Source organism: Pavona decussata, unplaced genomic scaffold, assembly GCF_977016875.1.
Source record: "Pavona decussata unplaced genomic scaffold, jaPavDecu1.1 SCAFFOLD_489, whole genome shotgun sequence".
In the NCBI taxonomy this organism is placed as follows: Eukaryota; Metazoa; Cnidaria; class Anthozoa; order Scleractinia; family Agariciidae; genus Pavona; species Pavona decussata.
In genome coordinates, this window is record NW_028145819.1 from 42,332 (window position 1) to 59,046 (window position 16,715).

The following is a 16,715-nucleotide window of genomic DNA, read 5'->3' on the forward strand; positions in this document are numbered from 1 at the left end:
ACAGCCAATCAAAAAAATTGAATTTTTTCGATGTCCCGGCGTTGCCCCGCTGACCAAAAAGCCTGAAGACTCTGGGTACGAGATTGGGGAAGACTGGGCATGAACAAAGCCATTTTGGTCAGCACATATTGCACTGCAGGCTCGGGAAAAGACCATTTCATTCAAGATTTTAAGCGGGATTCGAGCGTTCAGGAGATATTTCCTCTGGATGTTTACCTCGGTTAAGCTAAAAAATGATGGATTAAAGCAGCAAATGTGGATGACTACTTTTATAAAGAGGTAAGATTGATGAAAGACTGCGTGAAAATGTGTGATTTTATAGATCTTCTTAGCGAGTGCAATTGCCCCTCTTGAATTTTATAGAGCAAATTCGAGATTTTTGAAGTGGACATTCCCTATTTATTTTTAACATAAAGCCTTTGCAATTGTTTAACGGGGTAATAAATATTATTATCTGTAGCCGGTTTAATATAATGCCTTGGTATAAGCTGAAGACTTACGTGATCTTGATTTGAATGAAGTTGCATGGAGATCATTATCAACTTCATGCATATATTTGCTATTGGGTGTATATTTTTGTAACTGCCACCTCAGATGTCAGCTAAAGGCTGAATACCCTCATTTTACTTAGAAACTAACAAGATCACTGTGATCACTCAGAAGAACTCACTTAAAGTCCATTAATTTTCTGTTTTACTACAGTTTTTCAACTCAATATTGTTGTCAAGGCTGATACTCAAGACTGTACTGAGGGTCGTACAGGGGGGGTCTCTTGCACGGTTCACGAACAGAAAAAATAGCAAATCACGGATCACAGAAATGAAAATTTCGTTTTCAAGCTCTTCACGGGTCACGCAAAACCTTCAGGTCACGGATTACGAAGAATAATTTATTACATTCACGTTTCACGGGAAATAAAATCAGCTAATCATGCATCACGAAAATACCCCTGTACGACCCTCTGTACTGAAGTCACCAAATCCTGCTCAACAAGCTAAGTCACTTATGACCATTGGACTCTATTTTAACTGATTCATTTTGTTATGAATCGTGACTTCTGCTACTACTACATGTACTCAGGAACAAATTACCAAATAACTCAACTTCCCTTTTCAACAATGTAAACATCCTCCTGCAGAAGATGTTTAAAGTTTTTATTGTATTATTTTTATAGCGATTGTATTGTATTTTTATCTTATTTTACATTATCATAATCCTATTGCAATTTCTCTTATAATCTCACATATTATAACAATTTTTTAGATGATTAACGCCGAAAAGCCCCTTTGGGGAGACTGTTAATAAAATTTGTATTCTATTGTAAAGTGGATAAAATTTTCACACTTGGTCTCTCGAAAAGCACCCAATTAAAATACTGTACATCCACAGTAATAATATTATAAGGGCCTGGAAAGGAGATTTGGAGGCTCCAGTAAATACTCTTACAAGATCAGAGCCTGTGGAGGGGGTGAGACTGGGGAGACTTCAGCGCCACTCCCCTTACTTTTTGGAGAGTGAAAGAAATATTTTAGTTTTCTACATGCATCAGTTACAGAAACAACTAACATACAAATTGTTAAGTATTTCATGAGAGACATGATAAGTGAATTTATCAACACACACCTCTTATGAATCCGGCAACCACTGAAACATGATTGACCTTTTCGTAATAAATTAGTGTCAATAAATTAAGACTGTAAATCATTTTTCTTTGCTGGATTAGCTAAAGAACAATGGCCAGATAGGACAGAGGCACAAATTATAAATAGCCTAAACACCACGCTCAAGGAAATTCGCCATACATGTAATTTTAGCAAAGTTTGGCATGAATTTTGTTGGGCTTAAAAAATAAAACTTTTCTCTTTTCAAACCTTTTAATGCACTATTTCAATTCATTTTTTTTTTCAATTTCAAACGTTTTATACTAGCTTATTTTATGCAGTATTTATCCTGTAGTATATTCAATAATTTTTTATGTATATTAATTTCCATTAAACAATTACTGTAGTTCAGTTTATAACAATTACAAAATTATATACAGTATATTAAGCTACAATAATTTTCACTGAAATATATCATTCTCAGTAATAGCAAAAAACTGTGAATGTAAAGCCTGACCTCAGAAAAGTAATTAATTAGCGTGTCCCTTCAGTCACTACTTGTGGTTAAAGCCTAATTAGTATAATTTTAAGGTTTATAATAATAATTATTATTAAAGCTGTTTCCATAGCATTTTATGGCAAAGCATGATCAGTGAAATGTTTTCATCAATGAATTCTATGGATTTTGTCTTTCCATCAAATTCCATGGAAATTCATTATGAATGCAGTTGTGTTCCATGGAACTTTTGCCCACGGAATTCCATGGAAAATTTTCCATTAAATTCCATGCAGCAACTCCATTTTACTTCCATGGAATTCCATGGAAAATTTTCCATGGACTCCCATAGGTTCTGCTGTACATCTACATGGTTCCTAACCACAAAAACAACACTTTGTACATGTATGTTCTCCTTTTTATTTTCTTCTTTTCTTGATGGGATCCTATTATAATCTGGTGGTGCATGTATAACCACGTTGTGAACTAAACCATGTCTTGTTACTCTTTCCACATGTTCAGTGATATAGAAAGGAGGTATGCATCTGAGTTGTGGAGAGTGATCTGTAGTGAGAGACAAGCATTTAACTATTAATTTTGTGTTTTGTAAAGTCTTTTACATGTCTGTTGCTAATGTGTACTGTAATTAACAGGTTTATTCTAGAAAATGGTTTCTGTGGACCCACTAGGCCCCATTGGAGACCTTAAGGCTGGGTGCCCCACAGGGCGTTGTTGAAAGATTACATAGCCGGCAATGGTCGCCTGTGTGTAAGCTGCGATGATGCAACCCCAAATGTACCCAACCCTGAATTTGGTACTTCATACATGCATAAAACAGGCCTTTTTGTCGTTTTCATATGACTTTATGTTCAAACAGTTCGTGAATCTCATTAGCATGCACTTCTGGACATATCTCAGTCATTGATGCATGCGCCTTCTGTCTTGGCAATAATCTTTCAACAGACGCATTGTAAGATTTCATGATGCTTTGTTCGATCACGTTTTTGTATCAAACTTAATTTGCTGTGCAATTTCGCAGTGAATTTAGCTGGCATTTACATCAAATTTGACTTATCTGCACCCTTTGATTATTTCTGCTTCAACTGCAGAAAATACTTGATTTAACACCACATGTACACAGATTGGATGTGTAAATTAAATAATTACATTTTTTATATTTTTTGTACTGTTTGATTAACAGTCATGTACACCTGTACATGAAAGTTGCTCTGATAGCTGTACATGTAGGTTAAATTTCCAGCATACTGTAGCATTTTCAGGTGTGTGGTGTGCAACAAATTTCAAAATTAACCATGTTTGCAGAGGGCATTAGTTTTAATTGTCAAACCTCTGATTTTATTTATAATAAGAATACATACTGTACAATGCAGCTTTAGCAGAGACAAGCAATGCAGCAAAGTTTATGTGCTTATCGACTACCAATTGATTATTTTGTCTTTTCCAATGGTGTTGGGTTACATTGCCTCCATACATTTACATGTAATTGTAGGTTTCAGACCCCTCTTGCAGAATTTCACCCAAAATTTGTAAAATAAATGACAGTGATGTTACTCCTGTAAATGGACAAAGGTGATGGCATCACCAGTTTTATAAAATTAGTAATTATTTTAATTCTACAATCTTTTGATGCAGATTGAATATAATGGCAAATTATATGATGTGGAGATAGTTAATGCAGCAGGGCAGGAAGAATACAGCTCATTCCTTGATTCATCAGTAGCGACAGGTGATGCATTCTTAGTGTTGTTTGCCATCAATTCTGTATCCAGTTGGCACGAGCTCCAGGATCTCAGAAGCAAGATCATCCAAGATCATCAACTCACTTCAGCTATCCCGATGGTCATTGTTGGAAATAAGTTGGTAAGTTCTTCTATACAAGTCATGTACATTGATGGGTGATTTACCTCTAGTTTCTTAAGAAACAATGGTGCTGTACAGTAAGGATTGGAAATGAATGTTTGTTTTTTTTATCAACAGAGTTAATCAGGTGATTCAGACACCATTCATATGTAAAGAGATTCAAGTGCTGATGTTTCCAGTGTTAGTCCTTTGTACATGCACATGTAAGAGGGAATCACAAAAGGCTCACGGTTGAAACATCAGTTACTCGAATCTCTTTACAGTGGCCAAATTGCATGTACCTAATATCAAGTGTGTTGAAAAAATCTTACATTTGTTTTTGCTATACATGTACATATACAATTTCTGGAGAGCAGGGATGACACAGTGCTGAGAGCACTCGCCTCCCACCAGTGTGGCCCGGGTTCAATTCCCAGAGTCGGCGTCATTTGTGGGTTGAGTTTGTTGTTGGTTCTTGTCTTTGCTCCAAGAGGTTTTTCCCCGGGTGCTCTGGTTTTCCCTTTTCCTCAAAAACCAACGCTTCTAAATTCTAATTTGATCTGGAAAGTGTCCCCAATTAGTGCTCTGCACTAAATACATTGACACTTAAATGAAGTGATTTATTTATTTATTCATTTTATTGTATTTTTATGACTGAGTTGCTGGCCTACCATAAATTATCTGATATTACAAGAAAAAATAAATAAAAAATCAATAACCAAGTGTAAAAAGATAGAATGCAAATAAATAATATGATAAATGTGCAGCGCTGTACACCTGATTAACATGCTACATGCATGCGTGCTGGAAATGACACCATGTAACTCAAGACAGATCCAACATACATGTATGTAGGAACCCAAATGAGTTCTGATTCCCTTGGTCCCTGCTTCCCTTTAACCAATTAAGGGGTCAAGATGACTGATACACACTTCCGATTTCTCATTCTAGGATTTAGAAGAGGAAAGAGAAGTAATGAAAGATGAATTGTTAGAATACTGCAATTTATCTGATGTGAACATCCCATTAATTGAGACATCAGCCAAGGTAGGTGACACTGTTACAAGGTGGAATGATTACTAAAGTGACGTTGGTTCCAAGTAACTGTATAATCCTTTTCCAAAACAAAATACAATACTCCAGAACAACCTCGTGGTCCAAAAATGACCCAAAACGTATTCTCAATCCTACATGTGACCCAAAACAAAAAAAAAACAACTTCATATACAGCACCTAACGCATCCTTCACATCAGAAGTCTCAGAATATCTTGTAGCATTAGGCAACAGAAACCCTTTAATAGTGATATCAGGTCGATGGAGCCAAGTCCAAAGAGGTCTTGGGGAAAGTTACTGTAAACGGAAAATCATGATCTGTGGCTGATAACGTGGTTAGCTGTTGGTACATTTTCAGTTGGCTGCAGAACAGAAACCCTTGTGAAGATGAGCCTGCTGTCAGTGTGGCTGATCGTTAGAATTTTTTTGTGAGGTTGCACCGTCTGGTTCTCAAATCCTGACTCTATTTCAGACCTCAGATTATGTAATTTCCCGGTACCCAGTTATGTAAAACATGGTCTCTAAAGTTAATACATAACCTCTTTGAGACCTGTGATGTTTTTCCTAATAATTATTTCCGAAAAAGTATTATTTTAACGTGCACAGTGTCCAATTTATCACTTAAGTTATATACACCGTATTCAGTATGTGGCCAGTAGCAGAATTACCACAATGGATATTTACCTTCATAATCACCGTAAAATCGTAGTATTTACTTTCAAACATCTTAAAAGTACAGATATCGTTATTCGGATATCTTCATTTTTAAAGGTACGTAACATCAACTGCCATTAATGTGGTAAAAGAACCCAAGAATATAAACTAAAATTGATTAAAAATAGTAGCAATAGTTATTTCCTGGAAAGGATTGGTTAAAGGTCAAGTCTGGTAGAAACTCATCAAAGGAAGGTGAACAAGGTGTTATCAACACCAAATAAAATTCCTTTAACTAATTTAACCCAAAAAAATTGCGTCGTAAATATTTTTCCATTACCGACAATTTTTATCATCTAACAAACATTGAAACTCTAATCACAATGGGACAGTAAACACAAGTAGCGATCACTAGTTGGTAGAAACGGATCTGAAAAATGCTTATGAGAAACGGACCTCTTCTATGTTAAATCCATGCAAGTTTTCAGACTTTATAATAGCCTGTGTAGCAGTCGTTTCCTTTTCCTTCAAGCCAAGCGGGGGAAGCGCGCGAGGGCATTGGGCATAAAGGAGTAAAAAAGTAGGAGCAGGGGGGGGGGGGAAGGAAAGGAAACGCTTCCTTTCATTCCCTGCCCCTCCCCCCTCCCCCGCTCCTACTTTTTTCCTCAATTTATCCCAATGCCCTCGCGCGCTTGCCCCGCTTGGCTTAAAGGAAAAGGAAACGACTGCTACGCAGGCTAACTTTATAACAGTATCGTTAACATCTATACCCAGTGACCAGCACATACAGTGTAACTTATAACGAATATACCCAACCCCACTTTTATAGGTTGCTTTGATGCCAGATGAAATTTGTAATGTGGCGTTTTTCAAGTGTGGTGAAAAAACGATTTCAAAATATTACCCTTGCTCCCAAAGGTATGATGCATTTAGTCTGTAAGACTCTTTTTTGCGGTAACATAGCACGCCTTGGTGAAATTTGAGCGCCACGTTTGACACACTTCTGCAAATTGTATGTGCCTGTTTGTTTTTATTTACGGTGACCCTGCAATGCCATCCTTTAGAATAAACCCTGCTCTGGAAATACATGTACCCCTGATAGTTTCCTTATATTTGTGTTTACACTTGAAAATAGCACTGATATAGCTGTGTTCTCTTCACAACTGAAAGCAGCGTTCTTATAGTTCTGTTCACACTTGAAAACAATGAGATGTAGCTGTAACACGCTTGAAAGCAGCCTTGATATAGGTTTGTACTTGAAAAACAGGCCTTATACGATCGTGAGTATGGCAGTGTTCACGCTTAAAAGCAGCATTCATATAGGTGTTGACAATTGGAAACATGCCTGATTTAACTGTGTTATTCACTTGAAAGCAGCCTTGGTGTTGCTGTGTTCACAGCACTGCCGCTGCTCTAACATTTGTTTTGTGTTTTCTTTAGATTGGCCTGAATGTCGAGCAATCATTCCAACTCATGATGCAACAGATCCAGCGAATTCAGCCATCGTTGTTAGAAAGAACAGTACCCGGAAATCCTGGGAGCAAACCGGCCAAACCAGAACAATGTCTTTTACTCTAGGATTAGCATTTAAATAGGATTTGTTTTGTAGTTTACATTTAGGAAAGGCTATTCATATTTCATTGCTGACAAGACATAGTAACCGGTTACTTGTCCTACATGGCAATTCTTCCTTAGTGGAGTTAAGTCGCCCATGCCATTGCTCCAATTTTACATACAAGTCACTTTTTACTTTTGAGAGTGTCGCATTATTGCATCTGTTTATTTAAAGACAGGTACTTCTTTTATACGGGCATATTTTGACATTTTGGGCGAGTTAACATCTCTGCGAGCAACTTTAGGAAAGGAGAGTTTGTATGTGGTCTAAGTAGCCGACATTCTACGCAGCTTGCTTTCACATTACGATATCAGAACTTGCCTTTCTTACGGATCTTTATGGGCAGTAGCTATCTTCAAATTTAGTCTTTGTTTTATAAATTATAGTGTCTCGTCTTTAGCCGGACTTTTCTTTTCTTCTTTTTTTTTTTTTCCTGGTCAACAAAATTAATGGTACCTGAAAATCAGTAGCAGGAGACTTATTGCTGGTTGGGTTTATTCTGAGTAAGACTCATTTACGCCGACTCAGAAACACGGGCCAAAATTACCTACAAGTCAACATTGAACTGCAAAGTAGATTATTTCGATTTTCCTCGATATAACATGTACCGACAGAAGACTTGCGGAAATAAATAAATAATTCCCTGACAGCATTGTCGTTAGTGTGTTTGAAGCCCCAGCTAAATGTTCCAACGTTACTGTATATTTTCGATGTAAGAATGTTTGGCACTCTGCTCTCCATTATGCTGGACCAGCGTATGTTGGTTGAATGCTCTGTGATCAGGCAATTTAGCTCGATGATTTAATTTGCGAGTAGACCCTTGCTTTTTCTTGGGGGTAGTAAAGCGAGCCAGCGTGAAAATTGCTTCCCACGAGGCAACGCTTTTTTTTTTTTTTTTTTTTTGCGCGCGCTCCACTTAACCATCCCTGGAAAAAAAAAAAAAAAGAATACTCACAGTCAACAACGATTTTGTTGGAGACAACAATTTTGGCGGCGTTCACATTGAGCTTAAACACACCATGATTAATGAAAATTCCTCATAGCAAGCTTTGGAGTCACAGTAGAATCCCGATGACTTCAACTCAGGAGGGAAACAAAAATAATTCGAGTTAGCAGAATTGGCGTTGAATTTTAAGCTGTTGGAGGCTGTGCATTGTTGAGATTATATGATTAGTTTGGATGACTGACGTTTAAAATTGCGGATAAGATAAGAACAGCATTAGGAAAGACCAAACCCCATAATAGATGGTGACCTCTGCCTGCACTCCCCTTCCTCAACCTCAAAAGATGGTCTCTTTATTGCATAGCCACTCCTCTATTTAGCAGTAAAAATAACGATGAGATTAGAACCCCACTTTTCTTGTTTATCTAGCGATGGTGACTCTTGCTAGCTAAATATTTCTGTGTCAACTCAAATCTTAAAGCCAATAAAATTGTGTTGGTTATGTTCACAGAACAGGTATGGTGTTCTATAGCCCCTACTCCAGACAAGGTGGATCCTTGAGCAAACTTGTTATGACCAGTTCTCTTAGTTAAGTAAACGAGAATAATCTCATTAGCGTGCACTTCTGGACATATTGTATGTCAGTCATTGATGCATGTGCCTTGTGTCTTGGGGATAATCTTTCAACAGACTCATTGTAAGATCTCATGATGCTTTGTTCGATCACGTTTTTGTATCAACAAACTTGATTTGCTGTGCAATTTCGCAGTTAATTTAGCCACGATTTACATTAAATTTGACCTCTCTGCGCCCTTTGGGTACCCAGGTTATTTCTGCTTCAACTGCAGAATATACTTGATTTAACACCATATGTGCACAGATTGGATGTGTAAATTAAATAATTACATTTTTTTATAATTTTTTTTTTTACCGTTTGATTAAGTCATGTACACTTGTACATGAAAGTTGCTCTGATAGCTGTACATGTAGGTTAAATTTCTAGCATACTGTAGCATTTTCAGGTGTGTGGTGTGCAACAAATTTCAAAATTAACCATGTTTGCAGAGGGCATTAGTTTTAATTTTCAAATCTCTGATTTATAATAGGAATACATACTGTACAATGCAGCTTTAGCACAGACATGCACTGCAGCAAAGTTTATGTGCTTATCGACTACTAATTGAATTTTTTTTTCTAATTTCCAATGATGTTGGGTTACATTGCCTTCATACATGAGAGTGCAATACATGTACATGTAATTGTAGGTTTCAGACACCTCTTGCAGAATTTGACGCAAAATGGGTAAAATAAATGACAGCTGTGATGTTACTCTGACTTGTAAAAGGAGAAAGGTGATGACATCTCCAGTTTTGTAAAATTAGTTGTTAATTTTAATTCTACAATCTTTTAATGCAGATTGAATATAATGGAAAATTAGATGATGTGGAGATAGTTGATACAGCAGGGCAGGAAGAATACAGCTCATTCCGTGATTCATCAGTAGCGACAGGTGATGCATTCTTAGTGTTGTTTGCCATCAATTCTGTATCCAGTTGGCACGAGCTCCAGGATCTCAGAAGCAAGATCATCCAAGATCATCAACTCACTTCAGCTATCCCGATGGTCATTGTTGGTAATAAGTTGGTAAGTCCTTCTATACATTCATTTGATATGTGAGTTTCATGCACAGTGTACATGTAGTTTCTTAAGAAATTATAGTGCTGTACAGTAGGGATTGGAAACAAATGTTTTTTTTTTTTTTTTTTTTTTTTTTTTCTTTTTATCAACAGAGTTAATCAGGTGATTCAGACACCATTCATATGTAAAGAGATTCAAGTGCTGATGTTTCCAGTGTTAGTTCTTTGTACATGCACATGTAAGAGGGAATCACAAAGGGTTTACACTCGAAATGTCAGTACTCAAATCTCTTTACAGTCACTGTGGCAAAATTACATGTACCTAATATCAAGTGTGTTGGTAAATCTTACATTTGTTTCAGCTATACATGTACATGTACAATTTCAGGGGAGCAGGGATGACGCAGTGCTAAGAGCACTCGCCTCCCAGCAATCCGCGGGTTCGATTCCCAGACTCAGTGTCATACAATGTATGTGGGTTCAGTTTGTTGTTAGTTGTGATCTTTGCTCCGAGAGGTTTTCCTCTGGGTACTCCAGTTTTCCCTTCTCCTCAAAAGCCAACACTTCTAAATTCCAATTTGATCTAGAAAGTGTCCCCAGTTACATGTAGTGCTCTGCGCTAAATACGTTGACACTTAAATTAAGTGATTTATTTATTTATTTATTTATTTATTTATTTATTTTATTATATTTTTATGACTGAGTTGCTGGCCTACCATAAATTATCTGATATTACAAGAAAAAATAAATAAATAAATAAATAACCAAGTGTAAACAGATAGGATGCAAATAAATAATATGATAAATGTGCAGCGCTGTACACCTGATTAACATGCTACATGCATGCGTGCTGGAAATGACACCATGGAACTCAAGACAGATCCAACATACATGTATGTAGGAACCCAAATGAGTCCTGATTCCCCTGGTCCCTGCTTCCCTTTAACCAATTAAGGGGTCAAGATGACTGATACACACTTCCGATTTCTCATTCTAGGATTTAGAAGAGGAAAGAGAAGTTATGAAAGATGAAGTGTTAGAATACTGCAATTCATCTGATGTGAACATCCCATTAATTGAGACATCAGCCGAGGTAGGTTACACTGTTAGAAGGTGGAATGATTACCGAAGTTTGGTTCCAAGTAACTGTATAATCCTTTTCTAAAACAAAATACAATACTCCAGAACAACCTCGTGGTCTGAAAATGACCCAAAACGTATTCTCAATCCTGGTCATGTGACCCCAAACAAAAAAACAACTTCATATACAGCACCCAACGCATCCTTCACATCAGACGTCGCAGAATATCTTGTAGCATTGGGCAACAGAGACCCTTTAATAGTGATATCAGGTCGATGGAGCCAAGTCCAAAGAGGTCTTGGGGAAAGTTACTGTGAACGGAAAATCATGATCAGTGGCTGATAACGTGGCTAGCTGTTGGTACATTTTGAGCTGGCTGCAGAACAAAAACTCCTCTGCACCGCACCTTGTGGGTATCCAGGATATTTCTACTTGAACTACAGAATATACTTGATTTAACACCACATACATACACAGATTGGATGTATAAATTAAATAATTACATTTTTGATATTTTTTTACCGTTTGATTAACAGTCATGTTCACCTGTACATGAAAAGTGCTCTGATAGCTGTACATGTAGGTTACATTTCCAGCATACTGTAGCATTTTCAGGTGTGTAGTTAATGCAACAAATTTCAAAGTTAACCATGTTTGCAGAGGGTATTTAACATTATCGACAAATCTCTGAATTATAATAGGTATACATACTGTACAATACAGATTTAGCACAGACATGCACTGCAGCAAAGTTTATGTGCTTATCGACTACTAATTGAATATTTTTTTCTAATTTCCAATGATGTTGGGTTACATTGCTTTCATACATGAGAGTGCCATACATGTACATGTAATTGTAGGTTTCAGACACCTCTTGCAGAATTTGACCCAAAATGTGTAAAATAAATGACAGCTGTGATGTTACTCTTGTAAAAGGAGAAAGGTGATGACATCACCAGTTTTGTAAAATTAGTTGTTAATTTTAATTCTACAATCTTTTAATGCAGATTGAATATAATGGAAAATTAGATGATGTGGAGATAGTTGATACAGCAGGGCAGGAAGAATACAGCTCATTCCGTGATTCATCAGTAGCGACAGGTGATGCATTCTTAGTGTTGTTTGCCATCAATTCTGTGTCCAGTTGGCACGAGCTCCAGGATCTCAGAAGCAAGATCATCCAAGATCATCAACTCACTTCAGCTATCCCGATGGTCATTGTTGGAAATAAGTTGGTAAGTTCTTCTATACATTGATATGTGAGTTTCATGCACAGTGTACATATAGTTTCTTAAGATACTATGGTGCTGTACAGTAAGGATTGCAAACAAATGTTTTTTTTTTTTATTTATTTATTATTTTTATCAACAGAGTTAATCAAGTAATTCAGACACCATACATATGTAAAGAGATTCAAGTGCTGATGTTTGCAGTGTAAGTCCTTTGTACATGTACATGTAAGAGGGAATCACAAAGGGTTTACGCTCAAAACGTCAACTGTTACTCAAATCTCTTTACAGTGACCAAATTACATGTACCTAATATCAACTGTGTTGGTAAAATCTTATATTTGTTTCTGCTAGTTGGCTGCAGAACAGAAACCCTTGTGAAGATGAGCCTGTTATCAGTGTGGCTAATCGTTGGAATTTTTGTGAGGTTGCACTCTCTGGTTCTCCAAATCCTGACTCTATTTCAGACCTCTGATTATGTAATTTTCTGGTACCCAGTTAGGTAAAACATGGTCTCTAAAGTTAATACATAACCTCTTTGAGACCTGTGGTGTGTTTCCTGATAATTATTTCCGTAAAAGTATTATTTTAACGTGCACAGTGTCCAATTTATCACTCAAATTATATACACCGTATTCAGTATGTGGTCGATAGCAGAATTACCACAATGGATATTTACCTTCATAATCACCGTAAAATCGTAGTATTTACTTTCAAACATCTTAAAAGTACAGATATCGTTATTCGGATATCTTCATTTTTAAAGGTAACATCAACTGCCATTAATGTGGTAAAAGAACCCAAGAATATAAACTAAAATTGATTAAAAATAGTAGGAATAGTTATATCCTGGAAAGGATTGGTTAAAGGTCAAGTCTGGTAGAAACTCATCAAAGGAAGGTGAACAAGGTGTTATCAACACCAATAAAATTCCTTTAACTGTTTTAACCCAAAAAAATTGCGTCGTAAATATTTTTCCATTACCGACAATTTTTATCATCTAACAAACATTGAAACTCTAATCACAATAGGACAGTAAACACAAGTAGCGATCACTAGTTGGTAGAAACCGATCTGAAAAATGCTCATGAGAAACGGACCTCTTCTATGTTAAATCCATGCAAGTTTTCAGACTTTATAACAGTATCGTTAACATCTATATACCCAGTGGCCAGCACATACAGTGTAACTTGTAACGAATATACCCAACCCCACTTTTATAGGTTGCTTTGATACCAGATGAAATTTGAAATGTGGCGTTTTTTAAGTGTGGTAAAAAACCATTTCAAAACATTACCCTTGCTCCCAGAGATACGATGCATTTAGTCTGTAAGACTCTTAGTTGAAATTTTGGTGAAATTTGAGCGCCACGTTTGACACACTTCTGCAAATTGTATGTGCCTGTTTGTTTTTATTTACGGTGGCCCGGCAATGCCATCCTTTAGAATAAACCCTGCTCTGGAAGTACATGTACCCCTGATAGTTTATATTTGTGTTTACACTTGAAAACAGCACTGATATAGCTGTGTTCTCTTCACAACTGAAAGAGGCCTTCTTATAGTTGTGTTCTCACTTGAAAACAATGAGATGTAGCTGTGTCACGCTTGAAAGCAGCCTTGATATAGGTTTATAGTTGAAAAACAGGCCTTATACGAGTGTGGCAGTGTTCACGCGTAAAAGCAGCATTCATATAGGTGTTCACAATTGGAAACATGCCTGATTTAACTTTGTTATTCACTTGAAAGCAGCCTTGGTGTAGCTGTATTCTCAGCGCTTCAGCTGCTCTGACATTTGTTTTGTGTTTTCTTTAGACTGGCCTGAATGTCGAGCAATCATTCCAACTGATGATGCAACAGATCCAGCGAATACAGCCATCGTTGTTAGAAAGAACAGTACCCAGAAATCCTGGGAGCAAACCGGCCAAACCAGAAAAATGTCTTTTACTCTGGGATTAGCATTTGAATAGGATTCATTTTGTAGTTTACATTTAGGAAAGGCTATTCATATTTCATTGCCGACAAGACATAGTAACCGGTTACTTCTCCTACATGGCAATTCTTCCTTAGTGGAGTTAAGTCGCCGATGCCATGGCTCTAATTTTACATACAAGTCGCTGTTTACTTTTGAGAGTGTCGCATTATTGCATCTGTTTATGTAAAGACAGGTACTTCTTTTATACGGGCATATTTTGACATTTTGGGCGAGTTAACATCTCTGCGGGCAACTTTAGGGAAGGAGACTTTGTATGTGGGCTAAGTAGCCGACATTCTAAGCAGCTTGTTTTGACATTATGATATCAAAACTTGCCTTTCTTACAGATCTTTATGGGCAGTAGCTATCTTCAAATTTAGTCTTTGTTTTATAAATTATAGTGTCTCGTCTTTAGCCGGACTTTTCTTTTCTTTTCTTTTTTTTTTTTTTTTTTTTCTTTTTTTTTTCCTGGTCAACAAATGGTACTTGAAAATCAGTAGCAGGAGACGTATTGCTGGTTGGGTTTATTCTGAGGAAGACTGATTTACGCCTCAGAAACACGGGCCAAAATTACCTACGAGTCAACATTGTACTGCAAAGTAGATTCTTTCGATTTTCCTCGATATAACATGTACCGACAGAAGACTTGCGGAAATAAATAAATAATTCCCTGACAGCATTGTCGTTAGTGTGTTTAAAACCCCAGCTAAATGTTCCAACATTTCTGTGCATTTTCGATGTAAGAATGTTCAGCACTCTGCTCCCCATTATGCTGGACCAACGTATGTTGGTTGAATGCTCTGTGATCAGGCAATTTAGCTCGATGATTTAATTTGCGAGTAGATCCTTGCTTTTTCTTTGGGGATAGTAAAGTGACCCAGCGTGAAGATTGCTTCTCACGAGGGGACGAATTTTTTGGGCGCGCTCCAATTAACCATTCCTGGGAAAAATAAAAAAATACTCACAGTCAACAACGATTTTGTTGGAGGCAACAATTTTGGCGGCGTTTAATTTGAGCTTAAATACACCTTGATAACTGAAAATTCCTCATAGCAAGCTTTGGAGTCACAGTAGAATCCCGCTGACTTCAAATCAGAAGGAAAACAAAAATAGTTCGAGTTAGCGGAATTGGTGTTGAATTTTAAGTTGTTGGAGGCTCTGCATTGTTGAAATTAAATGATTAGATTGGATGATTCACGTTTAAAATTGCGGATAAGATAAGAACAGCATAAGGAAAGACCAAACCCCAAAATAGATGGTGGCCTCTGCCTGCACTCCCCTTCCTCAACCTCAAAAGATGGTCTCTTTATTGCATAGCCACTCCTCTATTTAGCAGTAAAAATAACGATGAGATTAGAACCCCACTTTTCTTGTTTATCTAGCAATGGTGACTCTTGCTAGCTGAATATTTCTGTGTCAACTCAAATTTTAAAGCCAATAAAATTGTGTTGGTAATGTTCACAGAATAGGTGGTGTGTTCTATAACCCCTACTCCAGACAAGGTGGATCTTCGAGCAAACTTGTTAGAACAGCATTAGGGAAGACCAAACCCCAAAATAGATGGTGGCCTCTGCCTGCACTCCCCTTCCTCAACCTCAAAAGATGGTCTCTTTATTGCATAGCCACTCCTCTATTTAGCAGTAAAAATAACGAGTAACCGAGGTTAATATAGCTTTGTATCAAAATAGCTTTGACAAGTCAGTGTGTGAGAAAGCTAATATGTATATGTCATTCCATGAAGCCGAGTAGAATTAAGGATTAATTTTCACGCGTATTTTAAAAGTTTTCGCAAATTAATCCTTAATTGTACGAGGACTCATCGCGATTACGTGTTTATTATAGAGTGCAAAATTTTCTTAAAACAACACAGCTTCACACACTTGAGTTTTTCTGTAGTGCTGCGTACGGACGCACGGTCGTACGGATCGCATTGACGGGTTTACCAATTTCTCTTGGCTATGGCGCTCCGCACGCGCGCCTTCGCCGCGCAGGGCTCCAATTTAGTGAACGTTGTTAAAACCAAGACAAACGAATAAACCAGTGAAGTATCGGAATCCTTGTGGACTTTCTTGTCTCATTTCCATGTTTCAAGCTTGACAAATATATTTCAATCGTTTTGATAGGACAAATATTCGTGGATAAACTAATTTTTGAACAATCTGTTTCGGGGCAGTTTCGTTCGCACCGCCCGGCTCCCATGCAGTTATAACACACACGGAGCTTAATCATGCTCTTAAAGATCACTGCCAAGCAACGTACAAGGAGTGAAATTTCTGTGTTCTCCTTTTCTTGACGTTTATTTAGATCTCAGTAGGAGCAACATTGACTGAGTTAACTTTTTAAAATATTTTTTGGGACACGAAACTGCTCTTAATTGAAGTATGCTCTTGTAAGGGAATTCATCGCAAGGATGAACTGTAGCCTCCCACGCGGTCGTGTTTTAGGGGATTCGTATTACCTCCTTGTGGGGAGGAGGTAATTCGAGTCCCCTAAAAACGACTGCGTGGAAGGCTAGGACGAAGTGATGATAGGAAGACGACCATCGAGTAAGTTACAGCATAGGCGGCCCAAGCT

The 16,715-nt window shown here is 37.3% G+C and overlaps 1 protein-coding gene across 7 annotated transcripts; it reads left to right on the forward strand.

Annotated features, from left to right (window-relative positions):
* Positions 1-140: 140 nt before the first annotated feature.
* On the forward strand, positions 141-16,195 carry LOC146450145 (ras-like protein 1). 7 transcript variants are annotated; one of them, XM_085100683.1, is made up of 5 exons: positions 141-279; positions 3,751-3,978; positions 10,858-10,953; positions 11,949-12,176; positions 12,313-12,464. In XM_085100683.1, the coding sequence occupies exons 2-5, from the start codon at positions 3,955-3,957 to the stop codon at positions 12,316-12,318; spliced, it is 354 nt and encodes a 117-aa protein (XP_084956809.1). In that variant the 5' UTR covers positions 141-279; positions 3,751-3,954; the 3' UTR covers positions 12,319-12,464. The 7 variants fall into 7 exon arrangements, 6 of the variants coding, with proteins under 6 accessions (XP_084956809.1, XP_084956810.1, XP_084956804.1 ...); XM_085100684.1 differs by lacking the exon at positions 3,751-3,978 and adding an exon at positions 9,640-9,867 and having other exon boundaries at positions 146-279; positions 12,313-12,467; XM_085100678.1 differs by lacking the exon at positions 141-279 and having other exon boundaries at positions 2,975-3,978; positions 12,313-12,423.
* Positions 16,196-16,715: the final 520 nt, after the last annotated feature.